The 23,992-nt window shown below is 36.2% G+C and overlaps 2 protein-coding genes across 12 annotated transcripts; both read left to right on the forward strand.

Annotated features, from left to right (window-relative positions):
* Window positions 1-204: 204 nt before the first annotated feature.
* Window positions 205-5,084, forward strand: LOC130826892 (histone acetyltransferase TAP1). The gene is made up of 8 exons (XM_057692507.1): window positions 205-549; window positions 618-697; window positions 2,144-2,204; window positions 3,083-3,266; window positions 3,672-3,771; window positions 3,933-4,030; window positions 4,261-4,354; window positions 4,799-5,084. The coding sequence occupies exons 1-8, from the start codon at window positions 515-517 to the stop codon at window positions 4,873-4,875; spliced, it is 729 nt and encodes a 242-aa protein (XP_057548490.1). The 5' UTR covers window positions 205-514; the 3' UTR covers window positions 4,876-5,084.
* A 6,015-nt stretch (window positions 5,085-11,099) lies between these two features.
* On the forward strand, window positions 11,100-22,491 carry LOC130826893 (probable LRR receptor-like serine/threonine-protein kinase At1g06840). Of its 11 annotated transcripts, none has more exons than XM_057692510.1 (22): window positions 11,100-11,171; window positions 11,572-11,694; window positions 12,106-12,256; window positions 12,436-12,507; window positions 12,587-12,658; window positions 13,222-13,365; window positions 13,457-13,528; window positions 13,632-13,703; window positions 14,249-14,323; window positions 15,350-15,403; window positions 15,826-15,894; window positions 16,015-16,083; window positions 16,199-16,270; window positions 16,555-16,641; window positions 16,726-16,794; window positions 17,446-17,951; window positions 20,351-20,503; window positions 20,590-20,873; window positions 20,950-21,001; window positions 21,218-21,468; window positions 21,635-21,769; window positions 21,892-22,491. In XM_057692510.1, the coding sequence occupies exons 2-22, from the start codon at window positions 11,604-11,606 to the stop codon at window positions 22,252-22,254; spliced, it is 2,913 nt and encodes a 970-aa protein (XP_057548493.1). In that variant the 5' UTR covers window positions 11,100-11,171; window positions 11,572-11,603; the 3' UTR covers window positions 22,255-22,491. The 11 variants fall into 11 exon arrangements, with proteins under 11 accessions (XP_057548493.1, XP_057548500.1, XP_057548494.1 ...); XM_057692517.1 differs by having other exon boundaries at window positions 12,120-12,256; XM_057692508.1 differs by lacking the exon at window positions 11,100-11,171 and adding an exon at window positions 11,181-11,334.
* The last annotated feature ends 1,501 nt before the right edge of the window (window positions 22,492-23,992 follow it).

Below are 23,992 nucleotides of genomic sequence, written 5' to 3' on the forward strand. Positions count from 1 at the left end.
TTAGATGGTTGCTTTAGGAAAATAGAGGATCAAAAGACGGATAAAATATTACATTTGATAATTTTTTAAAATAAAATTAAATGGAAAAATTGTTCAACTTTTAGCATCATTTGAGCAAAAATTTATGAACTTGAGCTCCCTAAATTTTTTTATAAAATTAGTTTTTTTGAGTTTTTCATTTACTTTTTTATAACCCTTCCAAGTCTTCTATTTTGTATAGAGTTATTGATCTATTATTAAAAAAACTCCCATATACTTTAATTTTGGGTTGAAAATTAAAATTTGGTAAGCTCAAAACCCTACTAGATAGAAAATGATTAAGACCCTATTAGATAAAGAAAATATATGTGGTGCTGCTTTTTGCTGTTTTGGTGGTGGATGAAGATTCAAGACTGAAGCGTGGACGGAGCTCTAACACAGACACTGTGTCTCAGTCTAAGTCTATACTTAACTTTGCTCAACCTCAATCCCTTTTGTGTTTTCTGTTCATAGTTCTTACAACAATTGCACAAAAATGCACGCTTCCATTGCACTTTCCCTTTCCTCTCGGTATGTCATTTTTTTTTTATTTCCTTAATATTTTCTTTGATTTTTTCTTGATTTGGATTTTTGTCTAGGGTTTCTGCTGATGCACATTTCTATCGATCTGACCTGCTCTTCAATTTCAACTATTACAAGGGCTTTTCTACCTCTATAGGTCCGTGCTTCTTTTTTTATTGGGGTTACTTTATTCAATTTCAATCTCATTTGATGATTTTAAATGTTGAGTTTTTGGTTATTTGACTTTTACGTTGTTGAGTCAAGAACCAAGTCATCCATTGATGATGACATGTTTGAACATCTAGTGGGGCAAGCAATGGCTTACATTGATGAGGGTATTGATGAGCAAGCTAAGGGCTAGGTCTCACATATGCCTAGAATAGGGATGATACGCTGAAATAGGGGCTGCTTAATCGAGCCAATTGGAGAGGGCAAGCAACTTTGTTTGGGTTGTTGAACCTTTGAGAGAACAAGAGTGCCTGCAAATGTGAGGAAACTCCCCAGGAGTCCAAATAAGCTCTAATAAGTGAGTTTGAGTGTGTGTGAACTTTATGTATCTGTTGAATCCACCATTTAGTAATGTAAATCTTTTGATTTGGGGAGAGGGTTCCTTAAAGTACCCATTGAACACTTGTGTTCTTGTTCTCTTTGCATAGTTTCTTCTGTGCGTTGTTTGGCTCTGTTTTTCTCTCGTCATATCTTCTTTACTTTGGTGTGTCTATATTCACAACATAAGCTTTTAACATATCAGTTTTTAATGTGTATATTTTCAGGCTATGAAGTAACTCCTGAAAATTTTAACCAGAAGTAAGATGGGGTTTGTTTTTAAACTTGTAACATGAGTTTAGGTTAATTTCCCTAAAATCATCAAACTTCCATCTCCTTTTCTGGTGTTTAAGCACATACAAGTTTATCATTATATGTATATCATTCAATCTTCCGGTGGGCCTATTCTAGTTTACATGTAATTGCTAGTAAATTAATAGAAGTACTAGATACCTTTTCCATTTTGCATTGTTAGCCAGTTAACTGCTCTGGATTGGATATCTTCATTTTTACACCCCTTTTTGTGAGTGAAATTTACATTGTATTATCTATTTCCAGAGAGTAATTACCTTAACTCATGTTATTCAAATAATGGTAAGCAATCATTTCTTTCTCTCCTCCAAATCCTACACATAATGCTTCATCTTTTCCCCCTTCCCCCTCTTCCATCTTATTCTATCTCCTAAATCTTATTTAAACAATGTGCAACAATAAACACTTTATCAGTTAAGTGCAAGTATTGCTCGCTCTAAAAAGTTTTGCTTGGAATTTTGCTTGTCCAAATTACACTGTCAATATGGCTATTACGATATTGCTTTTGTAACATTCATCATGGATACAAACTCATATATTGAAAAGGGTGTCCCAAATCTCCAAAGCTGGGAAATTATGTTTTAAATTTGTCTCAGTTACTTACTTGTATAGCCTCCCTTGTATGGTGTTTCTAGGAGTATATTAACTGAAAGTTTACACTAAAAGTAGGCACTCACTGTTGCTAGACCTTCCATTTGGTTTTAAAGTACAGACGTACAATATAATTTGTAATCTCTACCTGCAGGAAGTAAAAGCCTTAGATTTTCTCGGCTCAAGGCTAGCTTTTGGGAGTCCATCAGATCTGGGTATGTCAATTCATCTCAATTCTTTTCCATTTTGAATGTTTTCCAATGTGTAAAATCATTACATAAGCATTTGAGCTCTCTTCGTTCTGTAAAAGTGTGACCCACTAAAAGTTTTAGAGGAAAATGTTTGCTTTGTTTTCTTTGATTTTTGAAAAACTCCTCTTTTTGGGAGAGGGAAGGGAATGCTGATTGTTCTTGCTTCTTTCATATATTGATCCAAGTTCACTCCATAAAAAAGTTATGTTCTTAAAATCACATGCAGTGAGTCAAAGATTAAAGCTTTCTTGAGTTGCTGCTTTATTTAATCAATTATTTCCCCTTGTTAAATTTGAACTATTCAACAAATAATACTTTCTGCTATCCAAATGCACTGTTGTGTTCCTTAGGTGATTGCAACTTTCAAGTACATTGCTTGAATGCTGCCACCTTACCCACCTAGCCTTAAAGTTTCTCCGTTGCTTGAAGGAAAACTCCTCCGCTTTTCATTGTTGTGATTCCTCGTGATGCATGTTGATCGTGGTTCTATTTTGTTGTCATTTAAGTTAACAATCTATTTGGATGCACGCACTTATTATTTTATTACCCATGCAGAAATTACAAGTTTTATTAATCTCCTGATTAGGCTTGACTCTTGGACCATTTCATGTATAGGATTAAGGGAGAATAAATATCTATAAACGCATCCGTTGCTCCTATGACGTAGCTCATCATTCATCTTTTTATTGTATCTCAACCTTTTGAGCTTGCACAGAATGTTGAGCTGAGCTAGTAAAGATGGAACCCTTGGAAATTTGGCTAGAGTTTGGCACATTTTTCCTTAATTTCTTAATAATGCTTCAATGAACTCTGAATATAAGTTGATTTACCTGCCATTACAGATTCGTGAAGAATGATTCAACACAAGTGTTTGAATCGTCAACTCCCATTGATGAAGAGGAAGAACCTTTGCCGGAAGAATTTGTGCTTGTTGAAAAGATTCAGCCGGATGGTGCTGTTGAGCAGATAATATTTTCTTCTGGTGGAGATGTTGATCTGTATGATTTGCAAGCATTATGTGATAAGGTGATTGTGGAGCTTTAGACTTCCCAAAAAAGATAAGATATATAACGGGGAACTCAAGAGTTTATGGATGAATAATTCTTTGTCAGCATAGTGCAAAAATGCGGTAACGGACAGTCGGACACAGTAATACGATATTGGGGGTGATGCGGTCATCATACTGCCAAATATCGTCCTAAACCATGACATATCTCTTGTAACGGTCTAAAATGCAGTTTTTTTACACCTTTGCGATAGTGGGTAATACTGGTTTGGTAAATTTGAACCTTTACGATACGGCTGATATGTTACATACGAACTTGTTTTTGCACTATGTTTGTCAGGGAGTAAAAATATTATGTCTGGTTATCTTGACTTATAATCTGTGGAGTAACTTTAGTAATTGACTGCACTCGATTCCTTTGACAGGTAGGCTGGCCCCGAAGGCCACTCTCAAAACTTGCCGCAGCTTTAAAAAATAGCTACATGGTTGCCACATTGCATTCAGTACGGAAATCACCTGAAGCAGGTAATTTGTTGGTGCATCTCAAAGTTCCATACATAAAGCTGGTTATTTTCTGGGTGGTCATTGTATTTATTTGCAACAGGTAATTTACTTTATCCCGCTTCTTCTTTTAAAAAATTAATGATGAACATCTTAGTGTAATTGGACAAGTTATCTGACTGAAGGTGAGGAGTACAAGACGCTTATTGGCATGGCTCGTGCTACATCTGATCATGCCTTTAATGCTACAATTTGGGATGTTCTTGTTGATCCATCTTATCAGGTATTGGTACGATCACTTAGTTTTTTTGGGCTGCTAGCCAAATATCTGTTATATGCATGGTCAGCAATAGCAAGGCTTGTGTCTTTTTCAAGTTCTTAATGCATTTTCTCTGCAAAAATATGATTCGAAGTTCTCCTTAGGACAGAAGTTTTGGCAGGCTATGTTTATTGACTTAGATTGCTTTTCCCAACCTTTACTGATGTGTGATAGATCGTCTACATTTGATGCAGGGCCAAGGACTTGGAAAGGCTCTTGTGGAGAAGCTGATTAGGGCTCTTCTACAGAGGGATATTGGGAATATTTCTCTTTTTGCAGATAGTAAAGGTATGGATTTCAATTTTATTTTTTATTTTTATCTTTATAATGAACATAGACAAGACCATCCTTGTTTATGTTGATAACAAGCTATTATGTATGAAATTTAATTTAGATGGAATGTTGTGATGCCAATTGCCAAGTATATGTACAATAAAATTATAGTTTATATTGTGTGAAACAAGAACATCCCTTATTTTGTAGGACCAAAGATTTATAGTTATTTAGTTTTGGATTATAATAGACTATAATAAAATGACTCACTAAATAATGTGCACTTAGCAATGGTCAATTTGAAACAACCTTTTTTTTATCACTAACAAGTGTATAACAAGGGTATCATTGTGTACATTTGAACCCCCAAACTCACCTTAGGTGGAGTCAAAAATGTTGTTGATTGTGTGAAAGAAGAATCAAGGGAATATAACATTGATGTGTTGACTTACATTGCAGTTGTTGACTTCTATCGGCATTTAGGCTTTGAACCAGATCCAGAGGGGATTAAAGGAATGTTTTGGCACCCTAAGTAATTGTTCTTTGACAACAAAGGCGGATTGCAAGACTCCTCTTATTGAGAGATGCGCTGTGGAGATAGTTTGTGCTAGTGAATGATGTGTATATTCATGTTATATTTTAATATTTGTGAGGACAAATGTATTTGGCTGAATAGTGAAAGAATTTATTAGTGTATACGACAATCCATTTTTGATATATTGCTATCTAAATGTGTGTTCCTGTAGGATCATTCCAGCATTTTAATTAATGTAACTTCAAATTTCAGAGCATTATGTGCTTTAATGAATTCTGGTGAGGACTAAGAAGTCAAAATGGAGTTCAAATGTGTTAGTGAAATGAAAAGAATGACAATTGTAGTGTAACACCTCAAAGCCTTGCATGTCCAAATAAAAGTCCAATGGGAAATGAGAAAGTGGAATGGTCTTGTGAAACCTGCCAAGAAATGACCAAAAAGGTTGAGTTAATTGTGTAAATAGAGCTCTTCAAAATTGATTGTCGACATTATATCCAAAGCCTGTCCGAACACCTCTACTTGCATATATAGGGAGTACTAGTTTAAATGAGTGGCTTGAGTGGCAAAATGTTGGGCGTGGATCACGTGAGTTCACTAGTCAGTACACAACAACGTTGGTAAAGAGCAGTAAAGAAGTTGTACAGAATTTCAAATTTTGTTTTTTACTTATCGTATTTCCTTGAAAAGGGTGATAAATGTGAAATGGGATGGCTATGAGAAGCAAACAACAGAGTACGTACTATGTAGTAGTCTACTTATCTCCGGCCACCTTAAGGCTTAAGTTCACAACCCACGTTTACATTGTTACATAAATATACACAATTCTACTGCATAGTAATATTGTTACTTAGGTAGAATCAAGGTTAGGGCTTTCCTAGAAAATATTAAATTATGTAACATATAACATTGAAAAATAGCAGATAAGTTGGTTCAATATAGAAATGTGTGTTGGGCTCATTATAGACTAGTACCATGGATTGCCCCTAGGCCCTAATCAGTACCCATTTGTGAAATTACTTCCAAATCTATGCAAACAAATAGCGAAAATTTGAAAAAAAAAAAGATAATTTAACAACTTTATTCAAAAAATAAGCTTCGGAAAAACTTTATTCCCAATATAAGCGTTCTTGCCTCCGAAGCTAGGCATGGTGTAAACTAGCTCTTACTAACAGCGAATTAAAGCAAATGGTCAAAATTTAAGTCAAGCCTCAAGTCGCTGTTAGTAACAACGACATTAAGGTTTGAAGGTTGACTGGTCAAACCTTAATGTCGCTGTTACTAGCGACTTGAGGGTTGACTGGTTTGACTTTTATTGACTTTCTTGTATGAATTAAACTAGCCGTTGTTATTATGTTATATAAATAACTCCATCATTTTCCTACTTTATTGTATCCAATCTCCATCATTCTTGTTCTAGTTAATCAATTTTTAAAGGTAACATAAGGTATTATGTTAGTGTTATTCTCAATTTATAAATGTTAATATTATTTTTGAATGTTTACTTACGTTACTATATCATATGTGTTCCGTAGATGTCACAGGAGCATTCTATTGAAAAGCTTTGTGATTGTGGTTATGAAGTTGAGATTAATACAGATTGGAGCGATATCGATGCTGAGCGTGATTTTGTTGCTTGTCTTTTTTACTCGGTTGAAGGATTAGGTTGCACATAATTTAGATGGATTGCTCCGGAGGGTACCAAATGGCAAAGAGACTTAATAATACGGCTTGAAAAAGAAAAACAAGAGCTTAAATATGAGGTATTTAATCTCAAGAGACAAATAGATGATATGGCACATAGGAAAGAAGAGACTGAAAGGATTATGAGAAAGTTTAAGAAGCAATCTTAGTTAGCGACGGTGGTTTAACTTAACGAATGAACTATGTAATTTGATATGGATTCGTTGAACATGAATGAAATTGTGTTGAATATTCGAGAGCACTTTCCCTATTTGAATATGATTGTCTGTTTGTTTTTGATTAATTCATATTGCATTCTTGGCGGAATGATTCATCGCCGAAAAATCTGAGTATTTAACATCATTTCATTCATAATAAACGTGTGATAATACGATAAAAATATATACATCTACGTATATATTACAAATTATACACAAAAGTCCAAATGTTACAAATATTGAACATGTACAAATGTTCAATATATACAAAATGTCACTAATGTTCAATATATACAAACAGTATACTAATGCTAATCCTCCTCCTGTACCCTGTCTAACTGTGACGGTTTACGACGCCTCCTACGATAGCAAGAGGCCGTCGCATGACGCTCGGGTAGGGAGGTGATTGATAATGTGATGATCCAGCCCCTGTGAGGACCCAGCACCATAGTCGGGGCACGTTAAGTCTACCTCCTCAAGATGAACGTCGGCATGATGAGGAGATGACCACTGCTCGTCCATACTGGTGTCGGGCACATCGACTTCTGGAATGAAGTGCTGAAACTATGTCCCGAGGAGTATGCCTTGGGCAAATCTCCCGTACAGGCTCCTCTTGGGTGGAGCTGATGACAGATGCAATGCCCTGTGCCTGCATTAAGACTGAAGTATTAATAAAAGGTATAACATGTAAGTTCTATGGATAATAATCAACGTTGAAGAATAATTACAAAGTGTGTCATCGTCGGTGCTGCGGGAGCGTACTGGGCTTTCGGGATGATAGCTCGTGGTGTCATCCATCGACGAGTGATGGAGAGGAACCACGGCAAGTAATCCGTCGAAGTAGGTGCGCCTACAGCCTCGATTGGCCCACATTGGGCCAGCAGCTCCAGCCTGTGATCCCAACGAGCCATATGGCGCCAGTTGATCTCCAACAATTCTTGGGCTCCCGACCCTTGCATGAACTGTGACGAAGATCCGCCACTGTGTCACAAGGCGGCGGGATGCCCTGTACCATCCCAAATTGGCGCAGTTTGCGCTCAGGTTGATGCACTTCGACTATGTCGAAGCATATCAAAGGTATAGAGGCTCTCCACGCCCCTGATAAGATCCCTGAGTGCTGAGGCAATGCAGCGTATACCTCAGCGGGGTAAGAGTTCCATCGAAACTACACGTGAAAATGTAATTAATAAATTACGCAATATGATAGTTACAAGACAAGTTGTAGTGAAGTTTTTACCTGGTCAGCTTGAAGTAGATCGAGTTGATCGCGGTAGAACCCCACGCCCGATCCTGTGTGGGTCCTTGTACGTCTTTCAAAGGACCACCGCGATCCATACGGCACATGTGGGGGTGGAAGAATTGGTGGCGCAAATGCACTACGCCCCACACTCCTCATCGGTTGCCCATTGAGAATGTGCTCCCACGCCCAAAGCTATGAATTACAGAGTAGGGCTTGCTGTTTAGCACACCATGCCCGCTTATAGGTCACTTCGACACCAAATTGGTCTTTCACCATTTGTCGCACCACTGAGAACTTAATTGATGGGTCTTCAACAACACAATTTCTAATAAGATTGTTAATCACGGAAGATGTCAAATGAATGTGTCCAGCTGACACATTTTAAGTACTTAATACACAACCCCTATGCTTCCCTTAAAGGTGAATAGGAGCTCTTCCTAGCCCTTAGCCTCCAAGCACACCCTCTTTTACACTTCAAGGTGAGCACGGTTTGATTTGAAGTCTTAGTTCGGTACTCAACGTTCCTACGAATATGATACAATCTAATAGCATCCAACAACGCATCCTTGTTATCAAACATCATACCCTTTTGAAACTCTCCTTCATCGGTGTAGGTTGTATCACAATCCCAAGATCTCCAGAGTTGTCCTCTACGTGTTCATCTAAAGGAGGAACTAGTGCATAAGGTGTAGGAGCAATGATTGTTGGGATGTTGCCTAAGCTCATGTCATTAGCTAGAGCCTCCTCGTCAACACCCACATCGTCCTCAGAAGGAGCTTCTACGAATTCATTGCTCTCACTATTAACATCACCCCAAGGCTCATTTGTATCTTCTAAGTTAAAAGTATCATCATTTGAGACTTGAATTTGAAGTTGATTGGGTTCATTAAAAGGAGAAGAGGAAGATGGCATAATGGAATTTTGGGTTTCTTGGGTAGGGAAGGGTGTATGACAAGGAGCAAAAGAAGTTACATTCAGGAATGCATTTGTTTCTACAACATTGACAAGTTGATTCCCTAAGGGTACCTCTTCTACATATAACTCTAAAGAAGGAATAGAGGTAGACTTTGAGTACTCCCACATTGCATCTATAACCTCCTCATCCTCAACCGGAAAAGCTAACAAATCTCCACTCATATTGTACTTAAAACTTATATTAACAGTACTTCTTGTAATGTCAATGCCAATCTTAGAGCATATAAGATGTTTAATTTATTCAAATCCATGTTTGAGTTGCATGCAAACAGTTTATATCTTCCCTCAACAAACTTAACATTGTTACTACTTGATCGAATTGAACCATTCCAAAAGCATACAACAGTCACACGAAATGAAACCATTTCTACAACAATACGTACAAAATCAATATCACCGTCAAGTTCATAAATATATACTACAAAACAACATTGATTAAATTTAGGTTTTGCATTCAAACATTCTCTAAATTAAACTCAAATTTAGGGTTCGCATTCAAACATTCTCTACATTAAACTAAAACATTTTCTACATTAAATTCATGAACAAGCAACCTCAATATGAAGATCATAGCAAATAACAAGTACATTTGACATATTCATAGAATTTGATATTATATGACCACTATAAATGACATACATTAAAATCAACAAAAACTAAAAAATTTATAATAAAAACGTACCTATATAAGCTGTAGATCAACAAGAAGTAGTAAATTACAAGTTTAAGACCTGTATTTATGTGAAAGTTCATGAACATTTTGTGAACCCTAATTTTCGAAAATGGAGAAAAACACAAAAAGATAGTACCTTAAGTGAACGTAGGAAGATGACAAAACTAATTAGTAGTACAAACTTGAAATTTGTTGAGATTAATTGAAGGGTTGAAGTTGATTTTAATGATGGAAAGAAGAGGGAGATCTCGTAGGTTACAAACTTGGAATGAGGAAGTAAACTGAAATGAGGAAGAAGGAGAACTGAAAATTTAACTTGCATTAAGTTGCTGTTAGTAACAACGACATATGAGTTGACCAGTCAACTCCTTAAGTCGCTGTTACTAACAACGAATTGTCCCTTGACTCAAATTTTGATCATTTGCTTTAATTCGCTGTTAGTAAGAGCGAGTTTACACCAAGCCGAGGTTAGGAGGCAAGGATGCTTATTTTGGGAATAAAGTTTGAACTAAGCTTGTTTTTGGAATAAAATTGTTAAATAATCTTATTTTTTTTTTTCAAATTTTCGCAAATAGCACTCCACACATGATTATGGTGGCCGGTGGAAGTACCACTACTACTTCATTTACATGTATGTAATTTAGATAAACGGTGGTTAGTAGTGTACGGACATGACTTTTATAGGGAGTAGACTAGAGTCAAACACACAGTCCACAGTTATTGTTGAGTATGGTGACTCCAACTAGTAGCACCATTGAGTGGCTAAGAAGATGAATCAAGAAAAGAGTCATGGAGGAGCTGCAGGTGGGTCCGTGGGGCGCGAAGCAGCTGCTGCCTCGATGCGCAAGGCGCGAAGTGCGTTCTGTCTTCATTTCACTGCTCGCGTAGTTGTACGCGGCTCGCGAAATGGCAGATTCTTTTCACGGGAGCAGTTTTTCGGGCTGGTTACTTCGTGTTTATTACGTAATAACTTCCTTTTTTTGGGCATTAGTATATAAACTCCCACTTTAGGGTTAATACAGAATGATTCACAAATTAAGAGAGATCACAAGAGAGCCATTATAATTTGTGAGTGTGATTGGAATTTATCTTGTAAATTCTTTGCGATCATAGTGAAATTATTTGATCTCGGTGCCGGTGGACGTAGCTATTACATTGATAGTGAACCACGTTAAATCTCGTGTCATTTTCTTATTGTTTATAATGAATTTCTTTATTGTTCATCAATTCTTGCTTCCGCTGTCGCTCAATAGTTAGGAGTACAATCTTTTGACTTCACCTGCAGGCTGAAAGTGCAAGTCCAGGAATTGTAATGTTCCTTCTTATCTGTTACTATTATAAGTATTACTTTTTTGTAAAAAAAAGAAAATTCACGATTATCATCACTAGTAAGTAATCATTATTATAATAATATGGCTATCTCATTTCCAGATGATATTAATTAATCAATAATTGGGTTGTATAATGTATTGTAATCTTTGTTCTGCTACCCACTTTATACCTTAGCTGAGGTCGTCTCACCTAACTTTTTTTTTTTCTCTTCTTATGTTTGTTCTTTGCACGGAGTTGACATTAGTACTTTGCAATATTCATGAATCATCATCATCATCATCATCATCATCATCATCATCATCTGTTCTGAGCTTTAGTTCTTGTATCTTCAGTACATCAAACGTACTCATCACTTCGTTGATTCACCCTATGAATCAATTATAAATTTAATAAGTTGATGTTACTGCAATTATAAATATACAAATCTGTACAGTAGTGGGATTCTCTTTTAATTTCTTTCATTTTAACATCATAAATAAATTTCCTTTCTACCTTGTTAATCAGCTTCATTACCTGAATTTTATGCTTCTTCTTCCTTGGCAGCTATTTACAACTTTTTCTTTATTTAACAACTCTTAGGAATCAAATCCACTCTAATCTGAGTTTCTGGGATGAGATTTGGGGTTTCAATATTTACCTTCGTTTTCAGCTTCTTCGCCTCCCTCCTTTATGCCTCTGCAAAGTCAACTCATCCTCTTCAAGGTATTTTCTCTTTCTGCCCTTCTACTTACACGACTGCTCTTTTTGGATGTTCAAGTTTTTGTCTTCATTACTCTAGACTTTGCCTGTGGATTTTCAAGGTTTATAACAAAATTTGTTCTCATTTATCACCACTTGAGAGAATCTTATTGGGTTGTAATGGAAAATTGTAAAGAAATAATACATGTTTGAGGATGAAAGCCTCATTACCAAGAGAATGATATAACAAATTTCATGAAAATTTACACTAAACGTTATTCCCATTATTACCATTACACCATATATGACTTAGCACCAAATAAAGCCTAATTCGACATGAGTGATGGTCTGTTGACATGAACAAGCATTGGTTTCATATTGGTTATCTAAAAACCGAACGCTACACTCATTATATTTTTTGCTTTTATAATACAGTTGCTGCATTGCAGTCCATGAAGAGGAGACTGGTTGATCCTATGAAACACTTGGATAACTGGCGAAACGGAGATCCATGTGCTTCCAACTGGCATGGCATTCTTTGCTACGATAAAGTTGGCACCGATGGATATTTCCATGTCCGAGAGATGTAAATTTCATTCTTATTCTCACTCTTCCATTTTGTATACCATTCGCCCTTATGTTTTAGTATGTCGGAATAGTTATTTACTTTGATTCTCAGCTATGTACTCTACTTGCATACATTCCAAATGTGTACCTGTTTTTTATACCATTGTTCTTACTACTTTGTCTGTTAACATAATGCAGTCAACTGCTTACTATGAATCTGTCTGGAACTTTAGCACCTGAGGTTGGAAACTTATCTCGTCTTGAGATACTGTGAGTCTTTACTCAAGTTAAAATAATGGTAGAGAAACTGTTATTGGCTTTATGCTGATTTGTTTTGGTATATCTTTAGAGACTTCATGTGGAACCAACTGACTGGAGGTATCCCAAAGGAGATAGGAAACCTTTTATCACTGAAACTACTGTAAGTTCAAACCTTCATATTAGTTTTCTTGAGTATAATGATAAAAAATATGAATGATCAAATAACAGCTTAAACTGCTACCACTAGCTTGCCTAAACTGGTTCTGTATAATGCCGCCTATTTATGCTGTCACGGAAAACAGATTAATGCCAATCTTTTGTTTCTGTTTCTCCATTAAATGTGAATTACAGCCATACCTGGGTGGACATTATCAGTGTTTATATGTTTTTCCATGCGGTGTAGTCTAGGGCATTTTCATTGTTGTTCTTGTATACTTTAGGTATTGTTAATGTCTTTAAGCATAGATCTGGCTGTACGTAGGACTTTGAAGGAATATATTTTTTTTCATGCATAGCCTTTATTTCCTGATACACTTTTGTGCAATATAATGTATTGAAAGCTGACTGTTACATTAAGTGCTTTAGATTCAACAAATGACTCTACTAGCTTCTGAGAGCCTAAACTAATGTGCACTGTCTTTTCTGATGGATTTCTTACGCATAGCTTGTGCTCCAAATTCCAGTAGGTTTCTTTTACCATAACAATTTATATATTTGATTCAGGCTTTTGAACGGAAACCAATTATCAGGTCCGATTCCTAATGAACTTGGCTTTCTGGTAAATTTGGACAGACTCCAACTAGATGAGAATAATCTGTCCGGTACATTACCCAAGTCCTTGGCTAATATGAGCAATGTCAAACACTTGTGAGTGGATCTTTGAGCTTTATACTTCATTCTGATTTATGTGTACCTATATCACTATTGTTGAATCATTTTAGCACCCTTGTATTTGCAGACATTTGAACAATAACTCGTTAAGTGGGCATCTTCCTCCTGAGTTCTCTCAATTACCAAAAGTAGTTCACTTGTGAGTAGACATATCAGATACTAGTAAATTGAGAGATGTCTTGTTCTCGATAGTCATTTATTGCAAAATCTCTCAAAAAACTTAAAGCTTTGTTCTTTTGCAGGCTGCTGGATAACAATAACCTGTCGGGAAAACTTCCTCCCGAGTACTCAGGTTTAAAATACTTGGAGATACTGTATGTAATCTCTGCTCAGATCTTTTGGAAACTTAGTTTTTGGCTTTAAGTTTTTTATATGTTTCCTTTGTAATTGGTTATTCGGGACTAAATTCCCCCAAACGTTCAAAATATTTCCACTATTTGACTAAAGGATTTGAACACAAATACACAACAATACTTTGACCCTTCTGAGTACTGTTGGCCTCTTATTCCTCCCCTAATCTTCATATATCAGCTATTTTGGATTATAGTTTGCGGGCTGTGGCTTGGTATCCTGGTCTTATGATATCTGAAAGTTGACCTATTATCTAATTTGTTGAATTGAGCTCAATGTTGTTTGTTTTGTTCTCTTGTAAGTTTTTAGATTATAAAATGTTAGTCCTTCAAAAAGCTCTTAATCACATTTTATGTGACTATCTGAAGGATCCTATGGTTGCATCAAGGAAACTCTCAATTCTTTGTACTTCGTTAATTCTCTGCTTCTGTGTGCTGATGTGGCAGTTGAAACTATTTTGTGATTGGCTTGTATGAGCTTAACTTCTTTTGTCTATAATCATTTGCAGCCAACTCGACAACAATCAGTTTCTTGGGGCTGAGATTCCAGCATCGTATCAAAACCTGTCCAGATTGGTAAAGTTGTAAGTATTTTTCTAACTTTTGCACACACAATAATCTGTTTCTTCTGATTGTTGTTTCCACAATGATGATTGGGCTAAAATATGTTTCCTCCTGTGAAGATATTACGCTGGCTCTATCTTCTCACCGAATGGACACGAATCTGCTACTGAGCTTCCTCTTAAATGAAGAAATCATAACGAGGAAGCCATCAGACAATACATTGCCAAAGCTTTAATCCCGACAGATTGGAGATAGATGGATATACTTATTTCGTACTGGAAGATAGATGGATACACCGACTGGGTAGATTTAAAACCTTTACAACTTGACCGATACAATACAGCCCAGCCTTGGTTTTTCACTATGCTCTGAAATTAATAATCACTCACAATTAGTACCCATCTCACTTATATTATAGATTTGATATATGTCCTACTCTGCCCCTAACTTCCTAGCACCCCTACAAACTCTGGTTTTTCTACCTCCCTAATACTGCTTCTCCCTGAGAGCTTCAGTAATACATTAAGTTGTTTCATCTTAGTTTGGAAGAAGAGAGGAGTATTTGGAAAGGAAAATATGTCATTGCAGGGATGTAGGCACTGTAGATTCATTTAAGTATACAATAATAGCTTGATTAGAAATATACTATACACTAAACACTAAAATACTTCAGAGCCCAAAACCTTTTATCCCTTGGGTAAATTATATATTTGTATATTTGTCTAATGCATAATTACATGGAACGTGGAACGTAGCCACGTTTTTTGATCCGTAAATGTTCGTCCCCAATCACCACGAAACGCTACCCGAATCACTCAAGGTGACCTCCCGGTGTAGAAGTCCTTTTTTTAAAGGTATTTTGGTCTTCATTTACAAATTAAAGAAAAAAGAAGGGAGGAAAAAACGAGATAAAACCTAGAAAAATAAAATAATTCCACTTATAAACAATTTCTTAAAGCTAAAAATCATTTTAATTTAATTTTGTTTTCAAATATATTTTTTATACATAATGTATCTTGTACTCAATCATTCCCAATTCGATCTAGGTTGCGTTCCTTGTTTCCATTCTTGTTGCCCGTTCAAACCGAATATCGTTCCAGGTAACAATGGTCTAATGTAAACAACTTGCCACTTTCCAGTTGTATAGCTGCGTAGAAGGAACGAAGGTCATAGTGGATTTGCAATCATCTAACTCTAAAGGCTATTTGTTTTCTTCCCGAGTTCTGGTTTATATACATCGAACAAATTAAAAAAACTAATGGTTTTATAAAGTCTTTCTCTTGTGAGTTGTAATGCAATTTTCCATTTAAGAAATAAAGCAATTCTCAGTAATTCTATATTAATTAATTTCTATGTCTTTTAATACTTAAAAAAAATCAATTTCAATAATCTGGAATTGCTTTCTAGTAACATAGTTATAGTGGTTAAATACACAGTTCAAAAGTAAACTCATTCATGATTGTTTCTTGTGAGAATCTACTGATGTTTTAATATTTGTAATGCTTTATTTTCGTATCAACAGAAGTCTAAGAAACTGCAGTTTGGGTGGAACTGTGCCTGATCTTGGCAAAATGCCATATCTTAGTTTCATGTAAGCTCGAGTTGTTTGCCCTGCTGTACTTATTCAGTCACGCTACACTTAAATTTGAATTTCTTCTTTGATTGACACATTAATTGACCTCTATTTTATCTTGTTTCTCTCTGCATTTAGAGATTTGAGTTGGAACAAGTTAACAGGACCAATTTCACCAAACAAGCTTTCAGAGAATGTCACTACAATGTATGTATAATATGTAATATGTAGATAACTAGTATATTGTATAAAAACAATCTGCTCAAAATACTTCTCAGGGTCAAGGGTATAGTTTAATTCAGTTCATGTTATCCTTTTGCAGTGATTTATCACATAATAATCTGAATGGATCAATTCCTAAGAGCTTCTCTCTTCTACCAGCTCTCCAAGTGCTGTGAGTTTCTATGTAGTTTCATGTCCTAATGACTTATGGTGTGTTTTGGGATCTTCTGTCTCCAAAAGAAGAGAGGAGATCAAGGGGACAAGTGGGAAGAAATAGCGCCTGTAAAATATGTTTCCAATAGAGGATATGGTGCAATTTTTGGGGGGCAACCAAAATTGGAAAGTGAAGTAATTTTTTGGGAGAGGAGATTTGTAATGCTTTACTTCAGTGGTGGGGGTTAGTAATTGTGTTTGATAGAAGTGTATTAATTTTGCAAGTATAATTGTATTTCGCAGATCGCTTGAAAACAATTATCTAAATGGTTCCATCCCTGCTGGCATTTGGCAGAACAAGTCTTTCAATGGTACTGCTAGAATCTCCGTGTAAGACTTTAACCATAAATTCTCAATGATTCCTATTTTCGCTTGTAGCTTTGGTTGCATTAAAGATGAATTTTTGAAATGCAGTGATCTTCGATACAATTTGCTCTCTGACATTTCCGGGGATTTGAATCCTCCACAGAACGTTACCTTAAGGTATGTGCACTTTTGTCTTAATGGATGCTTTTCGTCACTGTATAGATTCAACAAACATCATGTATAGAACTGTATTTTCGACTTATAAATGCAACCATGTTCTTATCATCATTTAAATTGTCTCGGGTTTCTTCATTGATTCCGTCAAAACTTCCATAGATCTAACTCAAACTCAAATGCAATCCTGCACACAGCTTGCATCTGTGATTTTTTGTCAATCCTATCATTTCTTTTACAAGTTTAGGCTAGCGTCGCATAGGTTATGTCATTGTTCATCCGCTCTGGAGCGGAAAAACAATGGATTACAGCATTTAATGATTTGATGCAACCATCTCTTTTCTTGAACATTGTTACTGCTAAGCTTCTGTACTGTGTAATGTATACAACCTCCGCCACTCTTGCTGATTCTGAATGAGTTGTCTGGCCTGCTTTTGCTGTAAAAATAGATATGATTTCTGATGATTGGACTAATTACTTGGTGTGATCTTTAGAATAGCAGAATTTCGGGAACAAGTGTTTCTCTGTCCATTTGATTTAAGTATCACATGTTTACATGTTCTCAGAGGTGTAATTTTTGTAAGTTTATTTTCCTGATTGAGTGAAAGAAAATTCATCTTGAGTTGAATTCTTATCGTATGAGCTGTTCTCCAGGTTTCGTGGGAATCCTGTGTGCACCCATGCCAATATACAGAACATACACCGTTTCTGTGATTCTGATGCAGGAGATAATGGAACATCGAAAGGTCCAGCAACTTCTATAGCTTGTCCTGCCACAACATGTCCCATCGACCAACATTTTGAACCTGTTCCAGAAGCTCCTACATGTTTTTGTGCTGCTCCTATCATGATAGGATACAGACTAAAGAGTCCAAGTTTTACTTATTTCCCACCATACGAAAGGGCTTTTGAGTCTTACATTACTCATACCTTGAAAATGGACCGATACCAACTCTTCATTGATTCAATTGCATGGGAAGAAGGGCCTCGTCTGCGGATGTATTTGAAACTTTTCCCGGATGTTGGCACAAAACACTTATTCAGTGACAGTGAAGTTCGCTATATTAGACATAAGTACACGACTTGGCAATTTCCTGGAAGTGATCTTTTTGGACCGTATGAGCTTCTGAATTTCACACTTCTGGGACCTTATACCACTGGTATGTTCTCAAAGTTCTATGTGTCTCAAAGTTCTATGTGGTTCACCAAACATGGACTATATCCACCATCTAGCCTAGGATTAATATTATGTGTTTAAAAGAGAGAATACAAGACTTGATAGGTATTACAATAAAAGTTTAGTGTAAGGAAGAGAGGAGCTAATAGGGAGACACTAAACAGGATAGAATAGCTCTATACAATGAGACTATCGGGGCAAGAATTACTAAGGGTATAGGGGTGTATATATAAGGGAACTAGTATGAAAAAGGAGTAGCAACTAAGGTACACAAGACAGCAGCCTAACAGAAGCAAAAATTCACGCAGAGGCTGCCACCTGCAGCTTGCTCGACTGGGGCTGGTCGAGCACAGGTCGAGCGAATGGGCTGTTGTATATGTGACTTTAATTTTATTAGTCAAACATATATTTAAAGTTACACAAACTTAGTAGGTTACAAAAACATATGACAAGTTCAAACCATTGCTTTACATACACCAAATGTGAATTTCATCATCGGAAACACCATATATCGAACATAGTAACAAGAAGATTTTGTATGTGACCTGATATTAATTCTAGGCGAGATGCTCTTTCCTAAAACATCATTTCCTCCCTACTATGGTGCTTGGGAATATAAACCGGAAATATGTTTTGAGATACAAAGAATTACACTAAATTCCTAGCACAAGGAACTTAGAATGACATGAGAAAACTTAAGTGGAAGAAGAAATGGAAATTTACAATCGAGGATTGCAAGTTCTCTATGTAAAGTACTAGAGAAGAAAAGAAAAATCAGAAATTACATGTATATTCCATGTATATCTCATGTAAGAAATAACTTACACATGCCTTCTATATTTATAGAAAAGTATACAACCATTCATGAAGTAATAAGTCACTTCATGAAACACAAGATTGATTCACGAACTAATATCGTCTTTCAATCAATCCATCCCAATATATCTGGTTAATATAACCATATTTAACCGTTGGTAGTTATATTAAAACTAACAAAACGGATAAACTAACTTTGCAAGAAAAACCCGCAAAACAGTGCACAACTCGCGGGCCGCGACTTACTGTTTCCACAAACAGTAACTTTCTTTCCTTTCTCGCGAGCCGTGAGTTATTTCACGATCCGTGAACACTAGTTTTTGCTCAAAACATAAACTTTGCAACCTTGGAATATTCTCAAATTAATTTATTCAAATTAATTATTTAATTTAATTTATCATAATTTCCGATGACCATTATACGCTCTAAATGACAACATGGGCAACAGGTTCTGTGAAGCTTTTTTCTTGTGTTGCCACTTGTCTCTTGGTCCCCAAAACTCTTGCACTTTGTACCACCTCTGAATGCTTGCCTTGGAGCCCAAGACTTGCATCAACCATGCCTTCACACATCCAAGTTCCCACTACCACTTAGTACTTTGTACTAATGGTACTCTTTTGATTCCCACTCATCCAATCATAGAATGGTACTTGTGTCCTCTTCTAGATTACACTAACTAATATGATTACGACTCTTAATCATGTTTTGATTACTTGGTGAACAAAATTCACCAATAATCCTAACAATCTCCACCTTGACTTGTGTTCTCCAAGTCACAAAACATAACCTTCAAGATTCATCCAACAACACTCACAAAAAATATCTCTAGCTAGTCCACATACTCAACAAAAATAAAAGGAAATAAACATGTGCACAAAACATACAAAAGCAAATGCACTACAATGCCCTCTAAGGGCTTACAAAAGAGTATGATTAATTACCAACCAAGTCCACACAACCCATGGACTTGTTGGAGGATATTGGAATTACATTCTTGTCATGAAGAGAAGTATCATCATCACCATGCTTGGTTGAAGTAGTGGTATCACAAACCGAACTAAGGTTGAACCATGTAGCTTATACTAGCCATCATCATCAACGAGCCCTTTCAAGAACAACTTATGGCCCTTACCAACCTTCATAACTCCACCTTCACCGATGCACACAAAACCTTCTTTATCCAAGGTACCAAGGGAAATTAAGTGTCTATTCATGCTTGGAACATGGAGGACTCCGGACAATGTTCTCACAACACCATCAAACATAATGATCCTAACATCCCCAACACCAACTATTGGACAACTAGCCTTATTGCCCATAGTGACTTTTCTTCCATCAACCATTTAATAAGTTGAGAAGAAACTAAAGTTAGAAGTCATATGGCTATAAGGTTATACGTAAAATTATTTGATCTCTCTCCATACCATCCATACATCGTTTGTTTGAGGTTGACATGTGTTTTGCAATCCACCAAGTCCATGGAATTATATCAAGGACTATTTTGTGGCCTAATTATGTGTGTTTCCTCTAGATTATCTCAGAATCACCTATTTGCTTCTTTTGCAGTGAATCTGGGGACTAAAAATGGCATAAGCAAGAGTGTTTTGGCAGGCATTTTGGTTGGAGTGATTACTGTTGCTGTTATTGCTTCTGTGCTTGCCACAGTTCTCATTATAAGAAGGAAAAACAGAAGCCAGCGTTTTTCGAGAAAGAATTTGTGTAAGTTCTTTGTAAATTTCTCTATTGGTCCCTGTATACACGTTTGTTTTAGAAATATCTGATCTCAAGTAATTGATACAATGCAGCCTCAAAGATCTCCATAAAAATTGATGGTGTGAAAGAATTCTCTTTCAGAGAATTGTCACATGCCACCGGTAATTTTAACAGCTCAGCTCAAGTTGGTCAAGGAGGATATGGAAAGGTTTACAAAGGCATTTTAGCCAATGGAACAATTGTGGCTGTCAAGTGTGCAGAGGAAGGTTCTCTGCAAGGGAAACGTGAATTTCTGACGGAAATACAGCTGTTGTCGAGGTTACATCACCGCAACCTGGTTGCACTACTTGGTTATTGTGGTGAAGATGGAGAACAGGTATTTTTTTCTCAGTCTAACATTCATGTCCGTTTATTCGTAAACTATCAACTTATCCTTTTGGGTGAATGCGCAGATGCTTGTCTATGAGTTCATGCCAAATGGTACTTTAAGGGACTGGATTTCAGGTATGAAGTTGAGGCATGAACATTGAAATACTCTGGTTTTCTGTGCTCTTAATTTGACGATAATCAGCTTTCTTTTCTGTTTTAAGTTTTAGTGTGAAGTTGAATATATGAGGATATTTCTCAATTTTGTGTTTCATTTTTGAAGTTCATAGACTATTCTGTTTGCACATGGTCCAATCTGTGCTGAAGGTACATTTTCTACTTCTAATGGGGCAGGTAAAAGTGAGAGGAATCTCAACTTTGTCACGAGGTTGCGGATTGCATTAGGTGCAGCCAAGGGCATTCTTTACCTACATACAGAGGCAAACCCACCAATATTTCACAGGGATATTAAAGCCAGCAATATACTTCTAGACGCCAATCTTACAGCCAAAGTTGCTGATTTTGGACTATCACATCTTGCTCCCCTTATGAATGACGAAGGCAGCTTACCTCATCATATATCCACTATAGTAAAAGGAACACCTGTAAGTGAAATTTAACTAAATCATTTTTTGCATAGATCTTTTAAAGGAACTGTAAAATCTATGTAGTTTTGTAATGGCATTTCCTGTATACTACATTGCAGCAATGAATGATAAAGAGTTGGCTCCTTTTTATGGTTACTAAAATTTGATTGTACTACTTGTACAGGGATACCTTGATCCCGAGTATATGTTGACCCATCAGCTAACTGATAAGAGTGATGTGTACAGTCTGGGAGTTGTATTTTTGGAGCTTCTCACAGGTGTACCGCCCATATCACATGGAAAAAATCTTGTGCGTGAGGTAATCTCTGATCCCCTCTTATGGGTGTCATTCTGTTTTATTCGTAAGTATTTCATATAGAAACAATGTTCCTGTGTAAGTCGGGTTGATTAATAAAGAAATTAGTTGTAATTGTAATGTAGGTGAAAAAAGCAGAGGAATCAGGGTCATTGTTTGGGATAATTGACAGCAGAATGGGGGCTTATCCATCAGAATGTGTAGAGAGATTCATAGGTTTGGCATTGAGGTGTTGTGAGGATAAGCCGGAGAGGAGACCATGCATCTTGGATGTGGTCAGGGAGCTTGAGAACTTGGTCCTACTGCTTCCTGAGAGTATGAACCTGTCTGATACGTCCTCTTTTCAATCGCGCACTACTTGTACTACTGCCACCACTACCACTACCGCAAGCACTACCACCTCATTTATTGTTTACGCACGAATGCCATCTGATGTCTCGGGCAGTGATTTAACTACTACAGTCATGCCTGCCGTTCCTCCACGCTAATATTGTACTACTGCTTTCAGCTTTGTATCTTGATCTTTTAATCTTTCATACGGATGACCTATTTTCTAATGGATGGTGTTGTTGTTGCACTTGAAGTTAGGTCCCAACTCCCAACAAGTTAGAATTTTATTTTTATTATATGTTATTTATTCAAATCACGTGTCAACGAAATAAATTCATTATTTTAGTACAATTATTAAGTCCATTACTTCTCAATAGGACAAACAATTTTGACAATATATGTGTTTTTTATTCATAATTATAATTATTAATACTAATAATTTTGCTGGTTATTAAAAAATTATATGACAGACTTTTATTAGTTGTGATTTGCTTATATAGTAATTTTTGATTTATTGTTATTTGGTAATCACTATGTTTTCCTTATTTAATCAAATAGTTATATTTGAAAGTATTGCTAAATGCGTAATAATGTTAAACCTATTTTTAATTACTATTATTGGCCCATTTGATTTTTTAACGTTTATCAATGCACATACCTAATCATAAATGTTTCAAATCGCTTTAAATTAAAATTTGTAAAATATTGATGATAATAAAATTTACAACAATATGAATCAAGTAAGATCCCACTTGACTATATTTTAACGTATAGATTAAGAAAAAAATACAAATTAATCTTTGCATATTATCAAAAAAATCAAATGAAACATTAATAGTGAATAGGTGGGTATGGGTATGGACTATGGAGGAGGGCATGCCGCATCCACCCGCCTATTTTGTCATCTTTTGATAATGATAATGGTATTTATTCATTATAAATAAAAAGAGTCTAAGGCTTCTTCACTATTCACATTTTGGAAATGAATAGTGTTTTTGCTTAGTCATCTTCCACTTTATCTATGGTGTTACACACATGTGGTTAATTGCATATATATTGGGTTTTTTTTTTTTTGTGTTTTTGCAAGTAGGATAGTTGTTTGGCTTGGTCATGTGCATTTGGGGTTACACATGTCGTGGATTGCATGTGTTTTTGCATGTAGGTTGCTTATATATCAATCATCATAGCCAAAATCTGAATTTTGATATTCTAATTGTAATTTACTGCTTAAATCATCTCCAGTCACACACAAGTGTTTGTCTTTGTGCTCAAAGATTTACTTTTATGGTTATTGATTTTGAAAGAATATATGTTGTCATTGAAGTCGTTGTGTTCTGTGTTTGCTTCTATGATCAGTATTTTCTAGATCATTGAAACATTTTTTCTGTAGGTGAGCATTGTGATGGATCAAATGCTGCGGCTTGTTCATGCATGTGGGCTACCTGTTGAGGATGTCGACTTCATCAACTATGATGGAAAGACAATGAACAAAGTGTTGATGGGGGTTTCTATCTACACCCTCCTTTCATAGGTTACTTTACATAATTTCTTAACGAATACTTGTAGGAAGGCTAGAAGGCTACAACATTCCATGTAACTTGACCATATCATGCTTCATTATCTTGCCCCTGAGAGCGCTCTTTGGCTTTCATGCAGTGACAGAAGTTGTTCCCATCATTGCGGCATGCAGCTATTGTTTGTTGGACAAGTTGTGATGATGTACGTGAGTGTCATTGTTGCTGCTGTTGAAGTGAACTTGTGATGATGTGTGTGAATGTCATTACTGTTGTGTGTGGTTGTCATTGTTGTCATGTTGTTTCATTCAAGATGCTTCTGCCTCTTCATGAAGCAGGCTGTTTCTGCACTTATAACTATCCATTACTTGGTTCGTTGTTC

The sequence above is a fragment of the Amaranthus tricolor genome, chromosome 11 (genome assembly GCF_026212465.1).
Source record: "Amaranthus tricolor cultivar Red isolate AtriRed21 chromosome 11, ASM2621246v1, whole genome shotgun sequence".
Taxonomy (NCBI): Eukaryota; Viridiplantae; Streptophyta; class Magnoliopsida; order Caryophyllales; family Amaranthaceae; genus Amaranthus; species Amaranthus tricolor.

Coding starts and splice junctions, on each gene's coding strand:
- LOC130826893 (XM_057692510.1), top strand. CDS start 11,604: ATGAGATTTGGGGTTTCAATATTTACCTTCGTTTTCAGCTTCTTCGCC. Junction 20,504..20,589: donor TTTTTCGAGAAAGAATTTGT/GTAAGTTCTTTG, acceptor GATACAATGCAG/CCTCAAAGATCTCCATAAAA. Junction 21,469..21,634: donor CTATAGTAAAAGGAACACCT/GTAAGTGAAATT, acceptor CTACTTGTACAG/GGATACCTTGATCCCGAGTA.
- LOC130826892 (XM_057692507.1), top strand. CDS start 515: ATGCACGCTTCCATTGCACTTTCCCTTTCCTCTCG. Junction 550..617: donor GCACTTTCCCTTTCCTCTCG/GTATGTCATTTT, acceptor ATTTTTGTCTAG/GGTTTCTGCTGATGCACATT. Junction 3,267..3,671: donor TGCAAGCATTATGTGATAAG/GTGATTGTGGAG, acceptor TTCCTTTGACAG/GTAGGCTGGCCCCGAAGGCC.